The sequence below is a fragment of the Lepidochelys olivacea genome (genome assembly GCF_965140295.1).
Source record: "Lepidochelys olivacea isolate rLepOli2 genome assembly, chromosome: 11".
NCBI classification, from domain to species: Eukaryota; Metazoa; Chordata; order Testudines; family Cheloniidae; genus Lepidochelys; species Lepidochelys olivacea.
This window is the reverse complement of record NC_140421.1, coordinates 59,703,263-59,729,222: the sequence shown is the minus strand read 5'-3', so window position 1 is coordinate 59,729,222 and position 25,960 is coordinate 59,703,263. Positions and strand designations below refer to the sequence as shown.

Here is a 25,960-nt window from a genome sequence, read left to right as displayed (position 1 = left end):
GGTGTGGGGGAAACAATCAACAAAGTCTTTTGTCCACTGATGTTCCACAATGGTTTGTCTGGTGTCTATTGGTCTTCTGTTGGGCAGGTGATGACAACTCTTGTGGCAGTATTTCACACTTGGCAATGCTTCTCTCGACTGTGGGGGTTTCCAGTTTCATAGCAAGCACTTTTATAGTTACAATGTGAACACTTCGTATAACACGGGAGATTGATGCAGTGCAGCAACTCACAAGCATTTCATGAAGTCCAAACACATCTCTATAAATCTAATACCTATTTTAACTATTCTAACACACAAGTGAGCTAGACTGGTTTTGCAGCTATGCCTTTGTCCATGTTCAATGAGGCTTAGGGGCCTTGGAATAAGCTGGCACCTGGTGTGCCAACCTCACAACTGGCTTTAACATAACAGACGCAGTGCACTAGCTTTAAAGAGTTTTTTCAATCCCTTCCTAGCACAGATCTCTACCTCCAAGGCTATATGCATCCATCCAGCATCCTCTGCTGGTTATGGTCATTTTCTGCTGTGAGGAATTCTTAGGTACAGAAACAGTCAGTTGTTGGAACTCCTTGCTATCCATGCTTCACAAGAACAGGCATCGGGAGAGCTGGATTCCATTACCTTATTGTGGTTGGCATGAGCTTTGTTGATTTGCATTAATTTATTTTAGATTTATATGATGTCCCCTTCCATAAAGCTAAGGCCATACAAGTCTGCATCATTTCGGAGGTCGACCCCCCAGCCCATTCCTACCAAAAAACTCAAACCCCTCCTACCTATTTTAAGTGTTTTTGAAAGGTCCTGGATTGATAGTCCTGAGAACACAAGTCCTCATCATCCACAGAATAAAATCATCAAGAGGATGGCTCAGCCTCCATGTCAATTGAATTCTGGACTCCTCGGGCTTTATCAGTTCCTCTTCAAGACTGCAATGTCCAGTGTATCACCTTGCATTTAGTTTCCACTTGCACAGATGTACCAAGAGCAGAGAAAACAAAGGAGACAGCCTGGCAGAGAAACAGTTATTTTATTTGCTAACTGGACAACTCTTGGTTGTTCGTTTGTGCACACAGTTCTTTCTGGAGCAGGTTTTTTACCACCTGCAGCAATTTCAGGGGCATCTTCTTTTTCCAGGGTCCAGGCTACCTCCCCTCTCTTCCTCTGTGTATCCCACCAGTTTCACTACTAAATTCCTATTTTTTTTCCATATTGTTCTCTGTTGCCCAAAGTCCCCTGTAGTGATAATTGGGCCTACCTTAACTGTGAGCTCAACTATGAAAAGTGTAAAACGTCACAATAACCTGTAACAACAAATATTGATGGAAAAAGGTGCAAAAGCGAGACAAAAACCGAATTAGTCGAAACAAAAAGGATTACCATTGTTATTCAAGGACTGCGTTAAGTAAACAAAAACACTGGTAAACAAAAACATTGAGAAATTGGAAATCAATGAACTAAAATTAGTGTGCTAGGTCTAATTGGTGGACAAAATAATGAGAGGACAGGCTATTCCACCTATCACTCCCTTTTGGGTCCTTAAAGAGAGAAACCTGGGGAGAAAGGTTGGTTATTGGCACGAGCTCTATTGACCTGCCTGGCAACTTTTCTGAACTTTGCTGCTCAGGTGGTTCAAGGGACCCTGGGATACCCACCCACACTGCACTGTTCACATCAGTGCAGCATGCTGCTACGTGCACATAAGGGTTGTGCCACACTACGGTGTAAGCACAGCAGTGTGAACACACCCCACTGAAATAGCTGTATGGCTTTAAGTAAATCAGTGTCAATGATACTGGTGCAACACGCACGTGTAGACAAGCCCTAACTATGGGGGGAGTCTGTGGCAGTAGCATAAATTGAAGTTACCAATCTACAGGCACAGTCCTGTGGAAACAAATCAAGATGGGAGGCAACCTAGGACCGTCTGTCCACTGTTAACCCCCTTGGTACTTTAACTGGAAAATAACTGTGCAGAGCTCTCTCCAGAGAAAGGACACAGAGCAAGGAGGTGTTCCCTATCTATCGAGCACAAACATAGAGATGCAATCAGGCTCCCACAGAACTCTGTCCAGACCTCTTGAAACATCTTCCTGACGCCCAAACCACAGAGCTCTATACCTGTGATTAGTCCACGTCAGCACCAGTAAAACTTATATTATTTAACACAAATACTAATGGAAGCAATATTAACAGAACAGCACTTTCAGGTTGGATGCAACACACATATATACATTGCTCTTTTAAACCTTTCACATTCCTGAGTGCTCGACCATAGCCAGAATAGGAGGACTGGGTTGTTTGCCATACTATAGAGCAGTGGTTCTCAAACTGTGGGTTGGGACCCCAAAGTGGGTGGCAACCTTGTTTTAATGGTGGTGCTAGGGCTGGCATTAGACTTGTTGGGGCCTGGGGCTGAAGTCTAAGTTAGAGCCGCACTGCCCAGGACTGAAGCCGAAATCCAAGGGCTTCGGCCTTGGGCGGCAAGACTCAGGTTACAGCCCCCCTGCCCAAGGCTGAAGCCTTCAAGCTTTGGCTTCGCTCCCCCCCACCCCCCCGAGGCAGGGCTCAGGCTGGGGTCATGTAGTAATTTTTGTTGTCAGAAGGGGCTCATGATGCAATGAAGTTTGAGAAAACCTGCTATAGAGATTACAATTCACAGGCAGGCCCCAACAGCCTGCAAATGAAGATGCCACTGGCCAGGGTACCACCGGCTTACTGTTAAAAAGAGTGCCGTTATTTTGCCTCAGCAAATGAACCTGAGCTGCTCTCCAGTTAATGGAATTATGGGCTGAACTTGGAGTAGATAAGACATTTTGGGCCACATTCACAGTGGCCACTGAAGTGAGCAATGTTGGCCAGCTGTAGACAATGGGAGAACTTAGGCTGAGGTCTTCGTATTTGGCTAGCACAAATATTGCACTATATTGCAAACACAAAAGTGTACACAAAATAAACACTTATAATAACAAAATATGACATTGTGACAATACACTTGGCACAATGTTCCAATAAAAAGAAAACTACCAAGAGCTGTCACTTGGACAGAGCATTTTAAGAAAATCTAGAGGCTTAGCCAAAGCAGACCACCACCTAGAAGACCATCTCACAAACTCGAAACTGGGCCAAAAAAAGTTGTTCTAACTGGAGACAACCATCAGAAGTATCTCTGCTGCAGGCATAAGAAAAAGAGAAAAAATTTGGTGGAATATATAACCTTTTAGAAATTATTTAAGTTTCTACCCTAGTAGTAGGCTTGTGTGCCCTACCACAATGCAGTCCAAGGGTTTAATATTATTGGACCTTCCTCTCTATTCTAGCATGAGTTGGAAATGTAGTGGAGGTAACATACTCAATTCTTCTGGCTAATTAAATGAAGCACTGAAAACAGAACCCCTCCATACCTGTTTGGCCAGAGGAATGGCTAGTAATGATTAAGGTGGCTAGGGAACTTACAGAGTCCCAGAGGGAAGGCTATTTTCCAGGAAACACAGGATCACCACCTACCAACAGAGCAGGTCCATCTCTGACTAGGAAATGTTTTTCTTTTGGTGTTTGTGATTAGTGTGAATGAGACTGTGCGGCCTCTCTTTCTATAATGAACTCATCAGCAGCACTGAAGAGTCAAGTAAAGCCTGGGTAAAGGTTTTGATAATCTCCCCCCAAAAAGCATTTGGAAGGCAAGTCAGAAGTGCAAAGCAAGTGCCTGGTGGGGAAGAGTGTGGAAAGAGTTTTGAAGCTGGCTGTTTCCCTCTGCTCAGCTGTTTAGGGCGTAGAAACTAGTAAAGAAGGTGTGATGGAGCTGCTAAGGAAGCCTGAGGAGACAGAGTGCACCAGCTTCCTAAATGGCTTCTGCATGGGTTATTTATTCTACAGTGCCATAGTGTACATGGAACTCCACAGATAGACAAAGTCTCTGCCTTGAAAGCAAATAAGGACCCAATCCTGTGAGGTGGAGAACCCCTTAAATTCCCTTTTACTTCAGAGGGACTAGTGGGGCGTCAGCACCTTACAGGACTGGGGTCTTGCTTATTCCTAAGAATCTTCTCTTTAAATTTTGTGGCCTGGGATCCAGGTCTATCTGTCTAGATATTTATATAGCTTTCTCCCCACCCCACCCCAACGTATCTGAGCACCTCACAAATGTTAATTTATCCCCCCATACCAGCACAGGGTAGGGCAATTCTATTATCCCCCCATTTCACAGACAGAGAACGGAGGCACAGAGAGATTAAGTGACTTGCCCAGTGTCACACAGGAAGTCTGAGGCAAAACAAGGAATTGAACACAAGCCTCTTAAAACCCAGCCCTAATCCTTCACTTCAATGGCTCACTTCTGGGTGAAGCGGGGAAGATTATTTTTCTTGGTAATAGTGTTTCGGATTGCAAAAACTATGCTGCTGAAAAATAAATGTTACCAGCTTTTATTAAAATAGCAGCATTTTACTATACATGCAGGAGATGATTTATCTGAGCATAAAGTTTGAAACAGCTAGCATTTCTGGAACCACAGATTCATATCCCAGCAGGGTCCAATTGACCTTACTTGTCTTTGAGGTAGATGAGTTTTATGCAGTTTATTGTATGGGAGCAGTCTCAGATTGAGACCCTAAAAAATACTGAGGCTTTGTCTGCTGTATGTACACGCTAAAAATCCCACTGCATGTTTTGTGGGACTAGGAAATTGCCCTGTTCTCCTTGGCCAAAATTTTCCCTCTCCCCAAAATCCATCTCACTGCTATACAAAGCTGGCTGCTGCCTTCTAAACCAGAGATGGCTGTATTTTGCCAATTAATTTCCATTTATGTTGCCATACACCCCGGTCACCACATTAGGACACTAACACCCCTGGAAAAGAAACAAGTAAAAAGACATCCAGGTAAGAGATGCACCACTGAAGATTTTACCATACACTGAATTTCACTTCTAATCTCACAGGACAGTCCTGCAAGGTGGATTTTACAGACTCTAGTCTACTCACACTGGAACAGGGATATAGTCACTCTGACCCCAAAGACAGGAGTTTTGTTCCAGCCCAGCTCTCACCCATTTCTCATATACCCACATTTGTGGTGGTCTTTATAAATAATGGAGAAATTAATCCCTATATACTTTTGCGCTTAAAAACAAAGCTAACCAAAACCTGTTGTGTCCACAGCAGTGTTAGATGCCCTATCTGACAGATAAATGATAATCAGCGGCTCTTTCATGTTGAACCATAGCCCCCACCCCACCCTCTGATATGGCAGTGAGAAAGCTGGTTTCCTACAGGAGGCAATAATGCAGATTTTGTGCTGCTGGAACAATTTGATTTTGGACAATGAATGCTAAACCAACCACATACCAAATTAACATCCAGTTTTAAGGCAACAGCATGCACTCTGGGATTAATAAATGCTTTACATGAGGAATCTAGTGGCTCCACAGAGTGTAAATCATTTAAATTTGAGAGGGAATAGACCAATGTCCACTTGTCACTGTAGGATTAGCTCCCTAGACCACATTTGCTGGTGTCTTGTCCATTCTGATTTTGGAGACTGTTCCACATGATAAGAGATCTCACTGGCAGGATTCCAAATCATTAATGTACAGAGAAAAGAACCATGGTCTTAAAACAGATCATTAACACCCCTCTGGTTTAGCTATGGAAAGTCATCTGCACCTATTGTGTCCACAGTAACCCACGCAGCACCTATTTCACCTGCAGAAACCCAGAAGTGCTTGCAAAAGTCTGTATTTATTCAGATTGCCAGCAAACCCCCCCACCACCAGTCATTTCCGCAAACACAGACATTGTGCCCAGTTGGCCCACTGGTTGTACCTATCGCACTCTCCTTTGGCTCCACGTATTAGCGATTTCAGGAAGACCTCATCCTGAATGGTAATCGTTTACCATCCACCTGATTTAATAAGAAGAGCGCTGGCTTATCCAATGCAAGATGGGATCGTAAATGAACAGAAAAAAAACCCTATTGCTACTGTGATGGGGGTGGACTTCTAGGCACTGGGAATATCAGTTTCTTCCTCAAGGTGTAGGCTGGCTGGGGCATCTGTTTCTTTCTTCCCAAGTTGTCTGCACGTTTGCTCACATCTTCATTGACTTCAGTAAGAATTGACAAGATGTCTTCACCTCTACAGCCAGAGAAAAAAAAACAGTATCTCTGATTAACCAGAGTGCTATAGTTAACCCTGATTCACAGAAACAATGCCAGTAGAACATATTGGCAACACTGCACTCTTAACGTGCAATAGTATTCCACAAACACACTAAACACTTTTCTGAATTCAGTATGAGGCTTCAAGACTACGGAGGCCACATTCCTACTCCCACTGAAATCAACAGTAACTCTCTCATTGACCTCAATGGTAGTAGAATGGTCTCCCATGTACCTAACACAAAGAATCACACACAAACAATACTGGTGTGACAGAATGAACTGCCACATGGGGAGAGAAAAAAAGAAAAACTTCACAAGCAAATGACGCCCATTAATCAGTCTTCTCAGTGGCTGCTGGCAGCATGAGGGTCTGGACTGTATAAACCAGACCCAGTTCATTCCAGAGAGAAGAAGGAGAGACAACACCCACAGCAACAGGAGGCAGTGGGAATGCTAAGCAGGAAAACAGCTCCAGAAAGGGGCAGAAGAATCACCTTGGGAAAATGGCACATGTGTCATTGTATAGAATACAGGAGACACTTTATGATATTATGGATACTAATATTGTAAAATTGCAATGAGTCATGCCAGGTATGCCGTGTAAGGTATCTGTGAAAATGTTATAATTTGCCAAGTATGATAATCTTGCTTATATGTTTGCATCACGTTTGTATGATGAGTTATAGGTATGTAGGGTATATCTGTATTTCAAACTTGTGTTGTGCATCTGAGTGACCCCCCAGACAGAACGGCATAGCCTGCTTGATGGCCCATCAAAGGACATCGGCTGTACAAAGGGACTACACCTGATGAGTCAGCAAGCCATGTAGTGGCCTGCCTATGGACAAAGCACTCTAAGGCTTTTCCATGTGCTGTGAAGCTTGTGTTTGGGACACAGGAAGTAAAAGCCTCATGGCAAAAGAATATAAAAGGCAACTGCATCATCTCCATTTTGTCTTCATTCATGCTTCTTACCACTGGAGTAACTTTTCTAGAAATGAAGCTCGGGACTCCACCCCTGCACTGAGACTACCCCCCACACTCAAACCCCCACCCCAACAAACCTTATCCTACCTGGATCTGGACTACCCTGACTAGTTCCCCATACCCAGATTCTCACCAAGCCAGCACCCGGACCTGCATCTCACCAAGCTAGCACCTGAACCCCTCCTGCTGAGCACTCTACACCCAGACCCCCGCACTGAGCCCCAACCACCTTCACCTGGACTCCCCTGCAGAGTACCATTGTGTCTGCACCCCTATTCATCCAGATCCACCCCACACCAAAACCCACCATCAAGCCACCCACACCCAGATTGCCCCACACAGAACCTTATCACACCACACCTGGATCTCCCCACACTAAGCCTCTCCACACTTGGATCCTACTGGGCTGATCCTGCCTGCCTACAGCTAGTGTGCTTGGCATAGAGGGGCAAGGTCCTAGGATGTTTCTGGGGCAGGCCTGGTCCTTGTGCTGTGTCAGGGTTGGGTGCAGTTTTACCACCGAGTCCATATCCTGGGTAGGGGATGAGAGGCCCGCAGGGTGATCTCTCACTTCTGTGCAGTCAGTTGCCTGTGCTCCCCACTGCCATGCTGGAGCCTCCACATTTATTTATTGACAAATAAAATTTGCAAAATTTTAAAATATTGTGTGCACAATTTTTTGGCATAATTTTAAATTTTTGGCACAGAATTCCCTCGGGAGTAATAATAAATCTTTAGTTTTAGACACTAAAGGATTGGCTGGCAGTGTGGTATTTCGGGTAAGAGCCAAATTCCTATTGACCTGGTAATGTGGCTAACCCTTTGGGGTCAGAAGAACATTTTGTATACATGAACAAAGTTTTAAAATAACTTCTCACTGTACTGGACCTATGTGCTGATTGGGAGCTTGGAAACTGGAATGCAATAAAGGGGGCGCTGTGATTTCTTTTTCAGCTTCTTGATAACCAGCGTGGAGGATCAGAAGCAGAGTTTGTGACTGGTTGGTGAGTTTAACTTCAGTGTTACCCACCAGTCTTGGGAGTATCTCCTTTTACTTTTGCAGCCTGCCCTGACCTTGGCTTTTCCAGCCCTAAGTACACTGGGTCACAGTACCGATTTGTGGGAGAATTGGGTACAGGCTGGGACCTACCTCCCTAGAAAATTCTGGATGTGCCTGAGAAGTAAGAGTTATAGAGAATGGGACTAAAGATTTTGGGTGTAAATGATGATAAATTACTAATACACCCTTTTTGCACGTATTCCTACATTCTCTCTGACATCGTCTCTTGAATGTGCGTAAAATTGGGACCAAGAGACTCTCTGATGCCATAGTTTATCCATGGTACATTTTCGCTCTTCTCTTCCTTAATACAGTCATGAAATAACAAAAGAAAAGTAATGACCTGAATCTGCATTCTTGGGCCAGATTCATCCCTTGTAACTCCATCCAAGTCAGTGAGGTTACACAAGGGATTAAATTTGCCGCCACGCCGCCCCTAGCCCCGGTGCTTGCCACTCTCTACAGCAGGCAAACCTAATCAGAGTTCCTCATGGCTGGACTCGTGCATATCATGCACCTTACTACAACAAAGGCTCAAACTGAACACCACGCAGCAGCAAAGAAACACGTACAGTAAGACTGTAGCATTTTCCATAATTCTACCATAGCATCTAGAAGACACTGTGTAGGTATCTAACAGATGGGACAAAGCCCAAACCCATTCAAAAAGAGAACCTGGACCTGAAGCAGCCTTAGTTTTCAGTTTGGTTTGGTAAAACTAAAACCCAGCCTCCTCAGACCATCCCTAACGCCATGGTGCTGCAAACATTTATGTAAGTTTACAGGGACAAGCTAAACACATTACCAGTTTTAAACTGATATGTGTCCACGTAGGAGTTTGTACAAATTAAAAAAATCTAGTGCAAGTTTGTGGGTGGGCAAGCCCTTCGACTTAGGCTTGCCTTTGGTGAGCAAAGATTCAGCAGTCACTCCCATTTCTTCACCCACTGGGGTATAGGGGCTTGTTACATGGCAAGTTACTGCACAGGAAGCCAGGGTCAAAAACAGCAGCACACCATCTTGCCATGCAGTAAAGTCCCATGTGGACACTGCTACAGCACAGTAAAATCCTGGAATAGTGCTTGGCATATTACACTTTCAAGCAGTAGTACACCAATCCGCACTCCAGGACTTTCACTGCAGTGTAGCAGTGTCTACATGGGATGTTACTGCACAGCAAGCTGGCCTGCTGTAGATTCTCCCCACCACCCCCGGCATGCCACACAATAACCTACTATGTATACAGCCCTATGTTATCAGTAAATTCTCACTCTCAATCTACACAGAAGTATTACCTTGGTACCAAGAGCTGTAACTTATTGCAGAGGGCTTGAATGTACCAAGTACCATGGTGTATGTGGCGGAAAGATGCATAGCCACCCACCGTGGCCATGCCAAGGAGGAAATCAGCTTCTTCTGGAATGCTTTCGAAAGGGGAGACTAGTTGCTGTACAGGAAGCAAGTCAGGATTCTGTGCATCTGATTCAATGTAGACAGCCTGTTGTATCTCTTTGCCTTGACATGCCTGGATAAAAAAGAGTTTGGGTTTTTCAGCCAGCTGTAGGCATTGGCTGGCTGTGAAGTAGGACATGATCTTGCGGATTGGTACTTCTCGTTCATCTGTCCCATAGACCAATCCTGACTCTCCGTGAGATAGAATACAGCATACAAAGCAGTCCCTGTCTCTGTGATCTTTCGACTGCCATTCCTGCATGAGATTTTCTATTTCTACTGATGTCTTATCAGCATAAGTCTTCACATCCAGACCAAGCCATGTAAACACTTGCGCCAGCATCTCTGTTATTTAAAAAAAAAAGAAAAAAAAGAAAAGAAAAGCTGGGGAGGGTGGGAGGATAATATAATCATAATATAAAATCACTATGCAAGCTAAGCTGAAGAGTAACTGACTTCACACAAAGCAGCACCTGCAAACAAACAACCACACACACTAGAGTAGATTTGAGGATAAATGGAACCCAAACCCAGCACAATCATGAGGCTCAAACATGCCTGAGTTTTTCAGGCCAAAGTTTCATAAAGCAAGGCCTGAGACCTACAGGCACTTTTGTGCATGTACACGCAACCAGCACAAGTGGATGAGCAAAACTGGGATTCTTGGTAGACACTGGGGGCACTTGGCAGAATTTCAGATTGGGTTTGCTCCAAGTAGAACCCTGCTCATTCATACTAGAGAATAGAGACCCTGGAATACTACTGAATATGGTGATTTAGAAAGTAAGTGAACAAACAAAAAGTACAGTCCATCACAAAAAATATCTACATAACAAGAAGAGCTAAAGGCCCTGATTTTGATCTCACTTGCACTAGCATAGATCGGGCATAGATCAACTGAGGTCAAGGTGGCTAAACCACCCCAAGATTTGGATGTATAATCATACATGGTTTTTGGGGTAGGAACTGTCATTTTCTTTTTGTCTGTACAGCTTGTAACACAATGGGCCCCCAACTAGGATGGCCTCTAAACACTATTGCAATATGCACATTCAGTAATATATCAATAGCACATAACTTTGCAACTGAAGAACTCTATATCTTGGGCTCAACTCAAAGAGATAAATCACAAATTGAAGGCATTTTTGATCTGTGAATTAGCTTAATTTACATTAAGCCTCTGAAAATAAGAGACAGAACTATTAATAGTTACATACAACAGATGTCACATTTAATACAATAATGGGTTCAGTGCTCTAAGAAAACTATCAAACATATTTCTCTTACCATAGGTCTAGCTATAGTAAGTCCTGGAGAAGTTTTAATTTGGACACCCTTTTGGAATTACACAGACAGTTTGGTTGCACTGAAAAAGATGCCACTGCAAACTCACTCCTGTCTAGTAATCAATCATGTGTTTAGTTTCCCCCCCACACTCATGATACAAGTGGCATTATTTGACTTGTATGAGTGTACACTGCTTATAACTATGTACTTAAAATATGAGCAAACAAAACCTATACAGACATTAGAAGTACAACCCATGAAGAGGCAGAGCAGAGCCTAAACCAGAAGTGACTTACCAGCATCTTTATCAGATCCTCTCCTCATCTGAAGAGTCCCAGTAAAGTTAAAATTATTAATAATGAGGCAATAGCCTCTGTGTGGCCCATCCATTTTATAGGTCATCAGCTTCTGTTGACAGGAAGCAGAAAGAAGCTCACAGCTTTTATGAAGGAATTTTATTTTTAAGAAGACAATCTATTGCCTTTAGATTCAAGAGTGCAATCCACCTGTGAGGTTACTATTTCTGTATCCCCCTGGGATTTTCAATCCCCTGTACTGCCTAGAGTTTTTGAGATGCCCCTTTTGCTGTACCCTCCCCCCAGAAGAAATATATTGTCTTCTGTGATATGTGCATATATTTCCATTTGGCATTAACGGGAGGTACATAACATTAGCGGAACAAAAGGAAGACGAAACTCCTTTATCATATAACTGCTCTAAAAATGCACCATCCAGTGCTGTTAAGCTTTGTTTAAAAGCCACAGACTTCTATTAAGTGAAACTTCTTTATTTTACAGCTTATATAATAGAGAGGTATGATAAAAGGTAAGATTACCAAGCAAAATTTAGAAGTGGTATTATTGTACCATCTACAATAATTACTAGTCAGGCAAGGACTCAGCCTATAACAAAGTCAGACAAAGATTTTCAAAGTGAGCAGTGATTTTGGATGCTCTAATTTTTCAGGCTCCCAATTTGAGAAACCTTAAAGAGGCTGGTTATTTCAGGAAATGCTGAACACTCACTCTAACAACCTCTTCAAGGTGTATCAGGTTAGGCACTCAAAAGTTTGAAACAAACATCCAAAATCACTGGTTACTTTTGAAAATTTAGGCCTCAGGAGTGTCATCCTGTATGAGAAGACAGATGTGGAGCCCTAGGCAGACTTCAGTAACTTATTAGCACATTTGACTCTGAGGGGGAAAAGGTTAGCACTTGGGGCAGAGCTTAGCAACAGAATTCTACAGTTGGTAGGGAGTTGGGGATAACTGTCATGAGGGGACAGGAATAGATTATTTCCACAGCTAGTAGGACTGTCTTGGACCCTTGGCACTGTGAAGCCACAGACACATGGATCCCTAACTTTGTCTCTCAGGGTGGGGGGGGGGTCAGAGGCAGTTTTTACTCTTGTGCTGGGAAAGAAAACTGACAGAACAGGGGCAAGCAAGGCCACAAGTTTGGCACATGCCTAGGGCTGGCCCTTAGTCTCCAATGTGACTATGGTAAAAACTGAAAAGTCATCTGGATTCCAAATATTGTCTCTTTAAATCTACAACTCATCCCCAAGATTGATAAGAGCTACTAATTATCAGGGGAGTCTTCAAAAACGGCAGGCTTGACTCTACTCCCAGTTACATCAGTTTAACCCTACAGCCTTTATAATGGAGTGACTCCCAATTTAGTGGGAAGAGAATCAGGGTCAGCTCTTTGTGCTCCTTTGGTGCCAAACTGCACCATTTCTAGAGCAGTGCAGACATCAGTTGATGTTGCTGATGCACCAACATGAATATTTTGGTAAAAGAAATTCTAGGAACTGAAGTGGTTAAATAAAAACAGCAGGATTCATTTTCCCACCAAAACTTCATTCACATCATAGAGAAGAAGACAAGAGGGGGAATTCCATGCTTGCCCAATGGTACAAGGAGAGAAAGAAACTATATCAGGGTTCTAAGAAGGTATTAAGAACAGTGGAAAACTTAGCACTGTCCTTTTAAGCTGAGCAAATCCTCCAAGTTACTGATTAGAGTCAGGAAAGTATTTAGGCGATTGCCTCAAACCTCCGTTTTGCTTTCTGGGTTGCTGATCCTTGCAGGTTGTTCCTGGCTTAGTTCAGAGATGCCTTGAATAACATTTACTGCTTTGTCATCTAGAAAAAAATTATACAAACGTTTAGGGGGTTAAATCTACTCTCTGTAGATGCACCAAACCTGAATTCTACTAAAATGCAGTAGTTTTCATGATTATTAAAGTGCTATTACACTAAAAGAAAAATGTAGTAAAAATTCCATTGTCTTACTCAGCAGTTCTCCTCCTGTTTGTTCCAGGTCATATCTACTCACACACTTCAGTGACACAAATAAAATTTTACTCCTATTAGTATTGCAGAATCAACAAGCTCTGGAAGAGTGAGGATGATGGATTCTGCCTCATGGTTCTTCAAGAGAATTTTCCACTAGATTGGGGGTCAACTGTGTTCTAAGTGAGTCCCCAAAGGTGGCTGAAGTTGTGGTGTAGGCATGCCCTTAAATCCAATTACAGAATCTTTTTAGGGAATGATGCAGAAGTAGGGAAGAGCCAGTTTGACTCATTTCCAGGTTGCATTCAGGGATCTGGCAGTTAGAGGGCAAAAACCTGATTTTTTGTTTTTAAACTTAACAGCAATTTGACCTTCAGTCATTGAGGCAAATATGAAATCTCATGGTGCCATTTGTGCTGAGTAGAACAATCAGAATTACATTTATTTGGGCAAGAAATATTCCCCCCTGCCTTGCCTTCTTTAGAGCTCTCATTTCCCACTGTACACCTACTAAGGGAATCCTGTAGCTCAGATTGAGTCTAATTAAGCAATAAATATACCATTTATTTAAAATCATGTGAAAGGAAGCAATCTTACACACCCCAGTCCTCGACTCCCTGTTGATTAATGATCTTGATTTACTGTAATTTCTCCAACATGCTACTGTCCTAGGGAAATGCAAATAGCACAGGCACATGCAGTTGCCAAACTGCTGGGGCTGGCAGCATGGTGTTTGTTTTTTTTTGGTGATATGCAGAAGACAGAAGGGTTGAGAAAGGGAGGATTCTTCCTGGGGAGAAGAGGGGAGAGCCTGTATGTGTGGCAGGGAGGGGAGAAGGAGTGGGATTGAAGAGACTGGTGATCTGCCTACGCATAAGCTATTCTCTCATTTCCTCTAAGAGTGCCTGACTGTCTGGTGCTGCACTCTCAATGATCTTAGAAAGGGAAAGCTGCAAAATAAGCCCTCTCCTTGTTACTCCTCCAACTGGCCTGTCTCTCCAAGCAAGGGCAATAGACCATAGTACTACTCAAGTGACATTCCAGGAACTCTCCAAATCTGTTTGAACCTGCTCCGAAAATTCATACTCTCTTTACTTTTAGGCAGCCAGCAATAAGAGCTACTTAAAATAAAAACACAGAAAAACTTATTAAGACATACCTTGTCTGGCAGCTATGAAATACACACTCCCAGCATGTTCCCGCAGGCTCCCAGAGTCTATAAAAGCAAGAAAGACAGAAATAAAATTGTCTTATGAGCCCATTAAAATAACAATTTGACTTAATCAGTAGTTACACTAACAGTAACAGAGTCCTATCGCCTTATCTCATAGTATTTGTGTACAATTAAGGGGGCAGAGACAGCTTTTTGCCTCTAGTCAGACCTTCTTTAAACTTTCTGGAAAGCATGTTAGCTATTTCCCTGTCACAAGTGACAATCCACAGCAGTGGGATTTGCTGATTACCTGTGGCTGTTCTCTAAATGTGAGCAGCCAATCCCCAAAACCAGCTTGTGCCAACAGGAAAAGAAAAAGCCAACCTAAAGCAAATCAGTCACACTATTTAAAAAAAGAAAACTATTTTAAAACTACTGTTGTAAATGGAGACTTCAAAATTTTCTAAAATAAACTAAAATCAGTTAGAAACGTATAAAACTAGAAATATAGACATTAAAAATAAAAACACTTCCCAGAAAGACTTACCATAAATATTAGAATCCAGAGATTTGATAGGGGTCTCCTATATGAAGGAGGAAGAGGGGAATACCTGCATTAAAATCAATGTAATAAAATCAATAAAATAGATTTTAATAGTGATTTTAGCAGAAAAAAAGACTTGATAAGTGTCAGTGCCACATGGCATTTTGGAAAGAGATAGCAGACAGAGGCAAGACAGAGTCCCCAAGGGCAGCAACATGTTTAGCAGTTGAGTGGCAAGGGCCAGACATTTCAGAGCTGCAGCAAGCCCATCTGAGGTGAGCATCTAGAAGAGAGTGCTGCCCGCAGAGGGGGTTTTATTTTCTGGGAAGCTCCACGCGAAAAGCATATATGGTGTCCTTAAATGACACTACACTTCCATTGACCTTATGAGTGGACCTTGCAGCACATGCAATCACATAGGGTACACTGAAGTCAATGGGAAAACTTATTGATGCCAGTGGTGCCAACAGTTTACTCAGGATAAAAATTCCCTATAGTTCAGGAACATGGGAATTACCATATCAGAGCAAAACAATAGTCTGTGTAGTCTGGTATCCTCTCTTCAACCACGGGACAATAATAGATGCTTCAGAGGAGGAAGGCTTCCAGTCCCATGATGCACCTAATTGTACACTATGTATGTCTCTAGCAATGGGGAGACATTTCTTCCTGCCTCAGCTGATGAGCAGTCTATGCCCTGGATAAGAATTGAGAACCCTTGCAATTGTATCCTAGCACATACCATTCTCACTTGTATAAATGTCAAACGCTTTTGAATCTTAGTAAGCTATTTGCTTCAATAACATGCTGTAGCAAGTTCCTCAGGTTTATTCTACAGTGTATACATTTTTTTTAGCATTTTTAAATGTTACCTTTTTCATCTCCCTGAGATTGCCTTCACATTGTTATATTATGAAAGAGGGAAACAGGAACATAAAATGGCCTCATGCAAACTATGCTTTAAAAACAAATGATTGTGCTAGTTTTTCTATTGTGAAAGATGCCAGACTGAAAGCCATGGAAATTGAAGCCCTCTATTTATATATAAACCAGGTACATCACTAATAGCAGCAACACAAACTTCCCTGATTGCCCAATGTACCTCAGCTCTTGCCTAGAGGGAGCATGCTTCTGTGAGGATAATTAAGTCTCCATAACCGCTTAGTCTTTGAACTCATTCCCAATCCCCTGAGCTATCCAGTTCTTCTTTCTTTAAAGACATCTCTTTTGACACTTCTCCCTTCCTAACACTAAATATATTCAAGAGGAATAAGGCATACATGGCTTTTAGGATGCTCTGACCCTAATTATTAAGGCTAAGATTTTGTCACGTTAATTTTTTGTAAAAGTCACAGACAGGTCAAGAGCAATAAAAAAAATTTACAGAGCCTGTGACCTGTCCGTGACTTTACTAAAAATAACTGGGGTCAGGGCTAAGTAGGGGGGGAGGAATGGAGTCTGGAGGGGTGGGACCAACAGGCTGAGCCTCCAGCGGCCACAGGGGAGGGCACAGCCACAGGGACACCCATCCCCCGCTCCAGAGCTGCAGCCCCCACCAAGCCCTGGCCGCATCCCTGGGAAGGCATAGGGGGACACACGCCCCTCCATTGCAGCAGCCAGGCAGGGGCACATGGTCCCAGCTGCAGCCACAGGGCTGGGGCACACAACTCCAGCTGCAGCATGGTCCCCACTGCAGCCCTTGGCAAAAACCACAGGGCTGGGACACGGGAGGGGGGGGGGGAGGTGTGCAGCCACTGGGGGGGGCATGCAGCCTCCATTCCAGAGCTGGCAGCAGTTCTGGGACAGGGGTACACGGACACGGCCACAGCCCCAGCCCCTGCCAAGCCCCAGCCGGGAGGAGGAGCATGGCTCTGGGACGCCGCGAGGGAGGCGCATGGCCCCCGACGCAGCTCCTGGCGGATGCCACGGGGCTGGAATGAAGTGGGGGGGTGCAGCCACGGGGAGCACACAGCTCCCACTCTGGAGCTGGCCGCAGCTCCTGGACAGGGGCTCACAGCCCAGCTGCAGCACCCTCCCCCCTGCAGGGTGCTGGTTCCAGCTATCCAGCCCCAGTTGCAGGGCAGGGACACAAAGTCCCGCCTCCAGTCTTGGCTTCAGGTGCTGACAGCTGAAGCAGAAGAATTCACAGAAGTCCGTGACTTCCATGACCTCTGTGACTAAATTGTAGCCTTACTAATTATTTGATGTCCTTGGTAACCATATTTATAGCAGACTCTGCTTCCTTTCCCAGATCAGAAGGCATGATTTAGCTGGACTTCAGTCAACAACAATACAGAAGCAAGAGTGAAGAAAATAGGCTCACTGCAGCATACCTGTGAGGAAGTCAATAGCCTGACATCACCTCCAGAATGACACAGTCCTTCAGGGATGTGATGGGGAAGTGATGCAGCTTCTTTGACTGGCAGACTGCTTTCCTGCTGAGCTAGAGAAACTAACAGGAGAGGCATAATAAACAACTTTGTGAAAACAAGAGAAACAGCTAAGCACAAACTAATCTCCTTAATAAAGGAAATGTGGAGAGGCATCTAGCAAGAGATGTTTAAAACATAAATGTACAGAAATTCCATCAAAGGGATAAGAAGCCTGTAAGGTGAAGTCAGTGGGGGAACATAACTGTCCAGCTTCTCCCAGAACTGGTTCTAGATAACTGTCTAAATGAAACATTGTGCCCTTTCAGCATGCAAATGTCTATCCTATAGATCCTAAATGAAATAAGCTTAATAATTATGGCGCAGACTCTACTGGAGAGGGAACCACACATCTTATAACATACATGCATATGCACACGCTCATTTAGCCTGCCACCTATCAACAAATCCCTCCCTCTTGTGCAGGTCAATATACAGCACTTCTAGAGTGCTGTTCATCCACACACAATAAGGCTCTATCCAAAGGAGGGTCAGTCTTGTTGCCTCCATTTCACAGCTGTGAAAACTGAGGCACAGAGAGGTCAAGTAACTTTCTCACAGTCCTACAGCAGGGTCAGTAGCAGTGTCAGAGACAGAATAAAGGTTTCCAGTCTCCCAGTCTCATGCCCCATCCACTGGACCGCTTTGCCTGGCCACAGCCATTTTGGAGCTACTACGTATATTCTTATAGTACTGCTGCTAGCAGGTAGCAAAAACTAAAGGCAGCAAAGCAGAGCTCATATGCAAAGACCACAAGTGCCCCACTTTTAGTCTCAGGTGTAGCAATACATGTGGAGGACACACACAGCATCTCCAGCTACCAGACACAGCATCTAGTTCAATCTGTTCTAGTAAACCTGCTGGCACACACAGCAGCCCATTCAGAATTACTCACCTCTTTCCATTTTGTATTTGTTTACTGTTTTCAGGAGATCAGGTGAAATTTCCATACAGATTTTCTCCAGTATTTGCAGGTTGTTTTCTGCTAAATAGTCTTGTTTTTCCAGAAAGTTCAGCAGCTCTAGACTGGACTGCAAGGAGAGAGAGAGTCAAGTACACTTAACCAGCTCCTTAAATATTAATACGATCTACAAAAGCCTGCCCTGCCTTTAAAAAAAATAACAGACACTGATTCTCCTGGAGTACATACTGCTGAAATATAAAACACCTCACAATCCTTACACTTCCCACTTTATACTTATTCTTATCCGTTTTGCTTCTTACTACCAAGGAGATGTCTCCACAGTACATTTCACAGAGCTGGGGGGCAAATCATGTTGTAACATGGTAGCTCACTGACAGCTTCATAATCTGGTTTGATCCTGATTGTATGTATAGCCAATACCACGCTGTATAAGTGAACTACGTTATAGTCTGTATCACAATCAAGTAACTAGTTAATGTCATGTGTCTTGGTCCCATATACACAGACCAGAGCCAACTATGCTATAACATAGCTGGGGGGATTAGCCTGGTATTGTATTTCCTAGTGACCTCTAGGATTTGAAAGGCCTCAGAATCCATCACACAGCAAATACAAGAGAGAGACAGTGCAGCATAACAGTCCTTAGTGTAAATGAGAACCAGGCCCTACACTTCCTAGCCCCACTCAGCCACCACCTTCCCTCTGGTAGAAATATACCATTGCCCAAATATCTACTCCCCCAATCACATGCTGACACAATAAGCTGATGCCATATGCTGCCAAAACCCTCTCTCCACTCTCTCTCCTAGTCTCAGTAATAGAGCCTCTAGCATTCTTGGCCCTCTCCCCACATACCATATTTGTCAGCTTCTTTGGGAGCTGGTTCCTCAAGAGGAACATGGCTCTTCTTAAATCCTCACTGGTGATGTCCTCTGACAGTTCATACAGCATCTGCCTATGTGACATAGATCCGGTTAGGTGAACTAAATACCATTGTATACATACTGTAAATCCTACATTGGCACCCCATAGCCCCCCCAAAGCAACACTCAGATAACAGTAACGTGCCCACTATTGGAAGCTCTGCTATGCTCCTCCAATGCTGCCACCTGCTTCACCTGTAGCACACCTGGTGATCTCCACTTAGCCTGCTCAGCAAAGGTCAACATGCAGCAGGCAGACTGCAGGCAATGCTGGAGAGCTAGAGCTGGCGTAGTAGAGCATGAAGAGCATGATCAGCAGCCAAGCGTTATGGTCAGGAACTTACCAGTGGCATAAGCAAATTAATATGGAAGAGCTGAGGGAATTTAGGTTGTCGTAGGAGGAAGAGGTTATAAAAAAATCCCAATCCAACCCAATTCACAGAGACAGAGGGACAGAGCAAAGGAGGAAGAGCCAGAGAGATAGTAGTGGAAACCTATGAGAGAGGAATGACAGTCTATGGCACACTGTGTCACTCCTCTCCTCTGGCACAACATAAGGACAGAAGAGGACCCAGGCCTTTCTAATGCGTTGTTGGTCCAAGAATGCTCTGAGCTTTGCAGCCTCACCCCAAGAAAAAATATTAAAAGTCACTGATTAGTCTGAGCATCTGCATACTGTAAAACCTAATCACCAAACTTCACTTCATAACTTTCAAATATCACACAGCAAGTAACAGATCAACATTCTTTCAAGGCAGAAAATGTCTGGAGACACCCAGTTCCCAGAAAGCTCACCTGTACCGAGATACCTTCCCTTTCCAGGGTAGATTTTCTTGCACTCTCTCCTTAGTGTAGCCAAGTTTATGGAGCAGGAAGTGACACCTAATCCTGTACAAAAGCTCAGCTACTATGAAAGTATCTTCCTTATTCAGGAAATCCTTAGCCATGAGGAGCAGGAAGATGTCCTGAGCTGATTCTACAGCTTCCAGTTTTTTGAAGGACAGCAAGTCACTACAGAGAAATTTCAGGGCCTCCACTTCTTCAGTTCCCAGGTTTTCATCAATGACTAGAAGCTGCTGGTGAAACTTTATGCTCATGTCATCACCCATGCTGGAGGCTCTTTAGGAGATACACTTCACAACCTGAGAATGGAAAGGCAAAGAAGAGTCCAATGTAATGAATCAAACGGCACTAATGCTAGGGAAGAACTGAACTTTAGCTTCTAATAGGCACTAAGCAGCATCCTTGATACTCTGTGTCGGCCAGTTATTTCTTCCAAACCATCAGAAGCCAAATACTCAGTGGACGACTTAACTCCTTCCTGCATGCACCACACTGCAGCAGTGTGGCAAGATCTGCTCCTTCCTCTTCTTGTGATCAGGAGAGAGAAGAGTCCCCCGCTGATCACTCTCTCTCACTTCTGAAGTGTGACTCCAGTGTCTTTATAGTGGGTGGGGGTAGAAAGAGAACAAGGTGCTGCTCTTGGTCCCTGCAGCTTGACTACATCTTGCCATGGCTGGGAGAGGACAAGAAAGTGAGACTTCCTCCTGCCCTTGAGTTTGCATCATGGGAGCTCTGCCACTACTTCCCATGACCAGGAGGAGAAGATGCTCTTCCCCAAGGCTGGCACTAGGGTAGTGTGAGCAAGGGTGGGCACCAAACTGGGGTGCTGTGTGGCTTTTGGGGGGGGGGGGGGGCTCAGCCACTGCGGGTAAGGGGGACACTGAAAATGTTTTCTGCTCAGGTGCCAAAATGGCTGGTGCTCTCCTTGCCCTTAGGCTGAAACACACCAGCAGTGAGATTATCACCTGGAAGCTCAAGTTCTCAGCACTATGGTAGCTGTAGAGTGCACATCCCCTACACCTTCACCACTCTGCAACTAGTTTGCTCTTCTGTACCAAATGGGAAAGCAAAGAGTCTCCTTCCTACTCTCAAACTTCCCTTACGAAAAAGTCCTATAGAATTTAATAGGAGTGAAACTAACAGGGTTCTAGAGAAATTAATACAATTCTATTACATTTAATGGAGAATAATATGCTTTCTGCTTCACTGCCAGCTCCCTTTCCTGGACATATTGGGGTTTCTCGGTGGACCACTCACTTTAATTTGGCAGCAGGTTGTCTTCAGGCCTTTCACCACAGTTCTCTTCAGGCCTTTCACCACAGTTCTCTTCATACAAAGACAAAAGGAAAAGTGGGAGATGATCAATGAACACTAAAAGCTTGGGAGGCAGTCAGCAGGTAAAGGGGTGAGTGCATGTTTCGGGGAGAAATCAGTAGGGCATTGCTGTGTGTGTATGTGGGTGGGAAATATAATTCATGAGTCCTGGTCCATCTCTCCTCTAACCACTAAACAACACTTCCCAGAGCCAGGAATAGAAACAAAGAGTTCAGACTACCCGCTTCCTCCCACCTCTACCTACATACTCGTACCAAAATTTTGCTTACATCCTTTTCCTCTTCATACAGACTAACTCCCCCAATCTTCTGTCCCACATATTGCAGCACCGTCTTCACTTATAAACAAGATGGCTGCGAGAAAGCATAGATCTAAGGCCTTTCTACACACAGAAGTTTACCTAACGTCTTGTTTTTAACCAAGGACAGCAGGAGGGCCAGCACCGCAAGCATGATCCTATCAGAGACCCTAGGCACATACCCAGGGCAGCAAGCCCCTCCTGCCACTGGCACTGACTGTTCTGGCTACATTACTATTTTTACTGCACTAGCTAGATGAGAGCTAAAGCAGGTATATCTCCTCTAGCTGGGAATCACACCCCCAGTTCCAAGTGCAGACTTATCAGTTAAAAGGGGCAAATTTGTGCACAGACCAGCCCCCATTTCTCTACCAGTTAGTCAAATCCCAATAGAACCACATGATAAAAACTCAGTACAAATTCTCACTAGAACACACATGGCTGCTTTCCCAATTCCAAATCTTCACTGCTTGATGCCTGACACCATCAGTTACAGATCCCAGCCTCTCCTGTGTTTTGCAGCTTAGCTATTCTATCTCCCGCACCATTCCAGCCAGCGTTTTCACAGCTGGCACTGTTGCTGATTTGGGCTAAGCTAAAAACGAACAGTTGCTAAATATAAAACTTAAATTGGTACAAAAATATGATTAAAATTTTAGATTAAACCATTTAAAAACTAAACATTAATGAAATTTTTAAAAATTTGTGTGTGTATTTTGTATCTCGGAGGGATTAAGGGGGCAAAAAGCGAGACACGTGTGGAGAGAAACCAGTCCGCCCAGAGCAGCTGGCGGACACTACAGAAAGACATAGGGAGAGGGGGTGGGAAGAAGGGATGGACAGCCACTCTGTAAAATCAAAATACAACCAACAAAACCCTGCTTCCTCGTTTCACACCTCCACCTATCTTACCCTAAGAGGGAGACACAAGTAAAGCTAAGACTCATGTACTATGTCCCCTCTTTCTGGAGGGGCAGGAGGGGTGATTCATAACCAGTCCTAAAAAGAAAAGGAGTACTTGTAGCACCTTAGAGACTAACAAATTTATTTGAGCATAAGCTTTCGTGAGCTACAACTCACTTTATCGGATGCATGTAGTGGAAAATACAGTGGGGAGATTTTATATACACAGAGAACATGAAACAATGAGTGTTACCATACACACTGTAACAAGAGTGATCAGTTAAGGTGAGCTATTACCAGCAGGAGAGGGGAGGGGGGAAGAACCTTTTGTAGTAATAATCAAGGTGGGCCATTTCCAGCAGTTGGAAGTGTGAGGAACGGGGGGGGGGGGAATAAACATGGGGAAATAGTTTTGTGTAATGACACATCCACTCCCAGTCTTTATTCAAATTAATTCCAATTCAGCAGTCTCTCACTGGAGTCTGTTTTTGAAGTTTTTTTGTTGAAGAATTGCCACTTTTAGGTCTGTAATCAAGTGACCAAAGAGATTGAAGTGTTCCCCGACTGGTTTTTGAATGTTATAATTCTTGACATCTGATTTGTGTCCATTTATTATTTTACATAGAGACTGTCCAGTTTGGTCAATGTACATGGCAGAGGGGCATTGCTGGCACATGATGGCATATATCACATTTGTAGATGTGCAGGTGAACGAGCCTCTGATAGTGTGGCTGATGTGATTAGGCCCTGTGATGGTGTCCCCTGAACAGATACGTGGACACAGTTGGCAACGGGCTTTGTTGCAAGGATAGATTCCTGGGTTAGCTCACCTTACCTGATCACTCTCGTTACAGTGTGTATGGTAACACCCATTGTCTCATGTTCTCTATGTGTATAAATCTCCCCACTGTATTTTCCACGGCATGCATCCGATGAAGTGAGCTGTAGCTCACGAAAGCTCATGCTCAAATAAATTGGTTAGTCTCTAAGGTGCCACAAGTCCTCCTTTTCTTTTTGCGGATACAGACTAACACAGCCGCTACTCTATAACCAGTCCTAGTAACGCAACCACGTGCCCACCCTCGAGAAACAGCCTACTTTGCACCAACCACCACTCAGACACTCCTTCTACATTTCTAGATCAGGAAAACTGTGGGAAGCAGGTGGTGCCACAGGGCCTGGGGGGATGCTGGGGGACTGGGCAGGCGGCGGGGGCAGGGGGCGGGGTGTCTGTGGGGGGGTGGGGAAGAGCTGGGGCGGGTGGGAGCTGAGTGTCTGGGGCAGGCGGGGGGGGGTGCCGCGGGACGGGGCCGGCGGGGAGGGTGGGGTCTGCGGCCGGCGGGGGGGAGCTGGGAGAGGCCGACGGGCTGGGGGGGGGTGCCGCGGGACGGGGCCGGCGGGGAGGGTGGGGTCTGCGGCCGGCGGGGGGAGCTGCGGGAGGCCGGGGGGGGGTGCCGCGGGACGGGGCCGGCGGGGAGGGTGGGGTCTGCGGCCGGCGGGGGGGGGGGGAGTTGCGGGAGGCCGACGGGCTGGGGGGGGGGGGGTGCCGCGAGACGGGGCCGGCGGGGTCTGCGGCCGGCGGGGGGGGAGCTGGGAGAGGCCGACGGGCTGGGGGGGGGGTGCCGCGGGACGGGGCCGGCGGGGAGGGTGGGGTCTGCGGCCGGCGGGGGGAGCTGCGGGAGGCCGGGGGGGGGTGCCGCGGGACGGGGCCGGCGGGGAGGGTGGGGTCTGCGGCCGGCGGGGGGGGGGGGAGTTGCGGGAGGCCGACGGGCTGGGGGGGGGGGGTGCCGCGAGACGGGGCCGGCGGGGTCTGCGGCCGGCGGGGGGGGAGCTGGGAGAGGCCGACGGGCTGGGGGGGGGGTGCCGCGGGACGGGGCCGGCGGGGAGGGTGGGGTCTGCGGCCGGCGGGGGGGGAGTTGCGGGAGGCCGACGGGCTGGGGGGGGGTGCCGCGGGACGGGGGGTTGGTATAAGCTGGAGGAGGGAAGCGGGGGCTTGCGGGAGGCAGGGCCCCCCCCCTGCTCACCACTCCACGGCGCGCATCCCCGTCAGGCCAGCGGCCAGCGCCTCAGCGGCTTCCCTGAGGAAGGGCTGGGTTGGGCCGGGCGCGGGGAGAGGGAGGGGCGGCCGGGGCCTCACCCCCGCCCCCCACAGACACGGGACCAACCGGCACCTCCCCCGACAGCCGCGCCCACCCCATCCCCCGCCTGCTTCGGGCCAGCGTGCGCATGCGCGGGGGGAGCCCCCCCCCCGGGCCTGCAGCGTTTACCCCACCCTCACCCCCGGCTCGCTCGCTCCGCCTCCCGCGGGCAGGGAGAGAGGGGAGCTCACAACCCTGGGGTTAGCTGGCCAATGCTCAAACCACTGAGCCACCCCTCCCCGGCTACCCAGGGCTTTTGCTGCGGTGGCTTTTGAGCTGCCTTGAAACAAAGTTCGGGGAAGATGACCCAGCTCGTCTGCACTACGAGTGCGCCTGGCCCTGGCGCGATCGGTGAACACAGTAACGCAAACTACGGTTGTCTCGTCTACACTGACAACGCCAACAACGCTGGTTTTCAACTGGTCCCCACAGCATGGTGGATTTGCAGGAGTAGGCAGGACCCAACGCTGTGCATCTGATCATGGGCTGGAAGAGGGAACTACAAAGGGGACCTACTGCCTGTAACAGGCCGGACTGTCCTTCCAGGGATTTTTTGCTCTTTCACACTTCTGGGGACTTGCTTCCATTTCCTTTACAACTTCCCTTTCTTACAAGTTCCCCAGCACCCAACTTTCAAAATAATTTCTTTGCGTTCAGAACATCCCTGTCCTGTTTGGCGAGACAACTGCTGTAAAATGCCATGTCATGGTGACCATCCCAGTTTCGCTTTTCCCTTTCCAAGACTGAAGGTGTTTGGGGGAGAGGAGGGGAGTGCTTAACCAGTCTGATCTACTTTCATGTAATGACTTGAAAAACCTTTTTCCCCCCATGACAAACCCTGTTACTAACAAAGTACATGTCAGCAGTAGCATTTTTTATAACAGAGCTGGCACAGAGTTAAAGAATCAAGAGGAGAGTCTGAGAAAGAAAAGAGACAAACATACCTTCAGCATTCCAGAGTCCACAGGAAGTTAATACGCTTGACCCAGATCTAAGCACAACAATGTCTCTACTGCAGAAAATTCTCAATATTGCCTGTTCACAACCTGCAGCAAGAAAACTGAAAAGAAACTTTCACAGGAAGGGAGAGCATGCCCTGAAAAGCCTTGCCCTTCAGCAAGTTGGTACATATCAGCCCCTCCCCTTTTCTGATCCACCAAATACAGCAATACAAATGGCTACACTCACATCAGAATCAAAGGATATTAGCACATGTATCCATAAACAAA

The 25,960-nt window shown here is 45.8% G+C and overlaps 1 protein-coding gene across 7 annotated transcripts; it reads right to left on the bottom strand.

Moving 5' to 3' along the window:
• Positions 1 to 1,011: 1,011 nt before the first annotated feature.
• Positions 1,012 to 25,862, bottom strand: CASP10 (caspase 10). Of its 7 annotated transcripts, none has more exons than XM_084643379.1 (12): positions 25,676 to 25,862; positions 21,315 to 21,383; positions 20,010 to 20,356; positions 19,147 to 19,246; positions 18,262 to 18,397; positions 17,271 to 17,389; positions 14,941 to 14,977; positions 14,400 to 14,456; positions 13,002 to 13,090; positions 11,241 to 11,352; positions 9,501 to 10,002; positions 1,012 to 6,132 (listed from the first exon to the last, which is right to left on the bottom strand). In XM_084643379.1, exons 3-12 carry the CDS (start codon positions 20,321 to 20,323, stop codon positions 5,976 to 5,978), a joined length of 1,623 nt encoding a protein of 540 aa, XP_084499505.1. In that variant the 5' UTR covers positions 20,324 to 20,356; positions 21,315 to 21,383; positions 25,676 to 25,862; the 3' UTR covers positions 1,012 to 5,975. The 7 variants fall into 7 exon arrangements, with proteins under 7 accessions (XP_084499505.1, XP_084499504.1, XP_084499507.1 ...); XM_084643378.1 differs by lacking the exon at positions 25,676 to 25,862 and adding an exon at positions 24,618 to 24,753; XM_084643381.1 differs by lacking the exon at positions 25,676 to 25,862 and adding an exon at positions 24,618 to 24,730 and having other exon boundaries at positions 21,315 to 21,359.
• Between the last annotated feature and the right edge of the window lie 98 nt (positions 25,863 to 25,960).

Bases quoted from the DNA above. Each gene is read 5' to 3' on its own strand.
- CASP10 (XM_084643379.1), bottom strand. From the start codon at position 20,323: ATGGGTGATGACATGAGCATAAAGTTTCACCAGCAGCTTCTAGTCATT. The intron at 14,978-17,270 runs GTATGCTGCAGT...TCCTTCATATAG, and splicing joins GGCTATTGACTTCCTCACAG to GAGACCCCTATCAAATCTCT. The intron at 13,091-14,399 runs GTATGTCTTAAT...ATTTTTTTCTAG, and splicing joins TTTCATAGCTGCCAGACAAG to ATGACAAAGCAGTAAATGTT.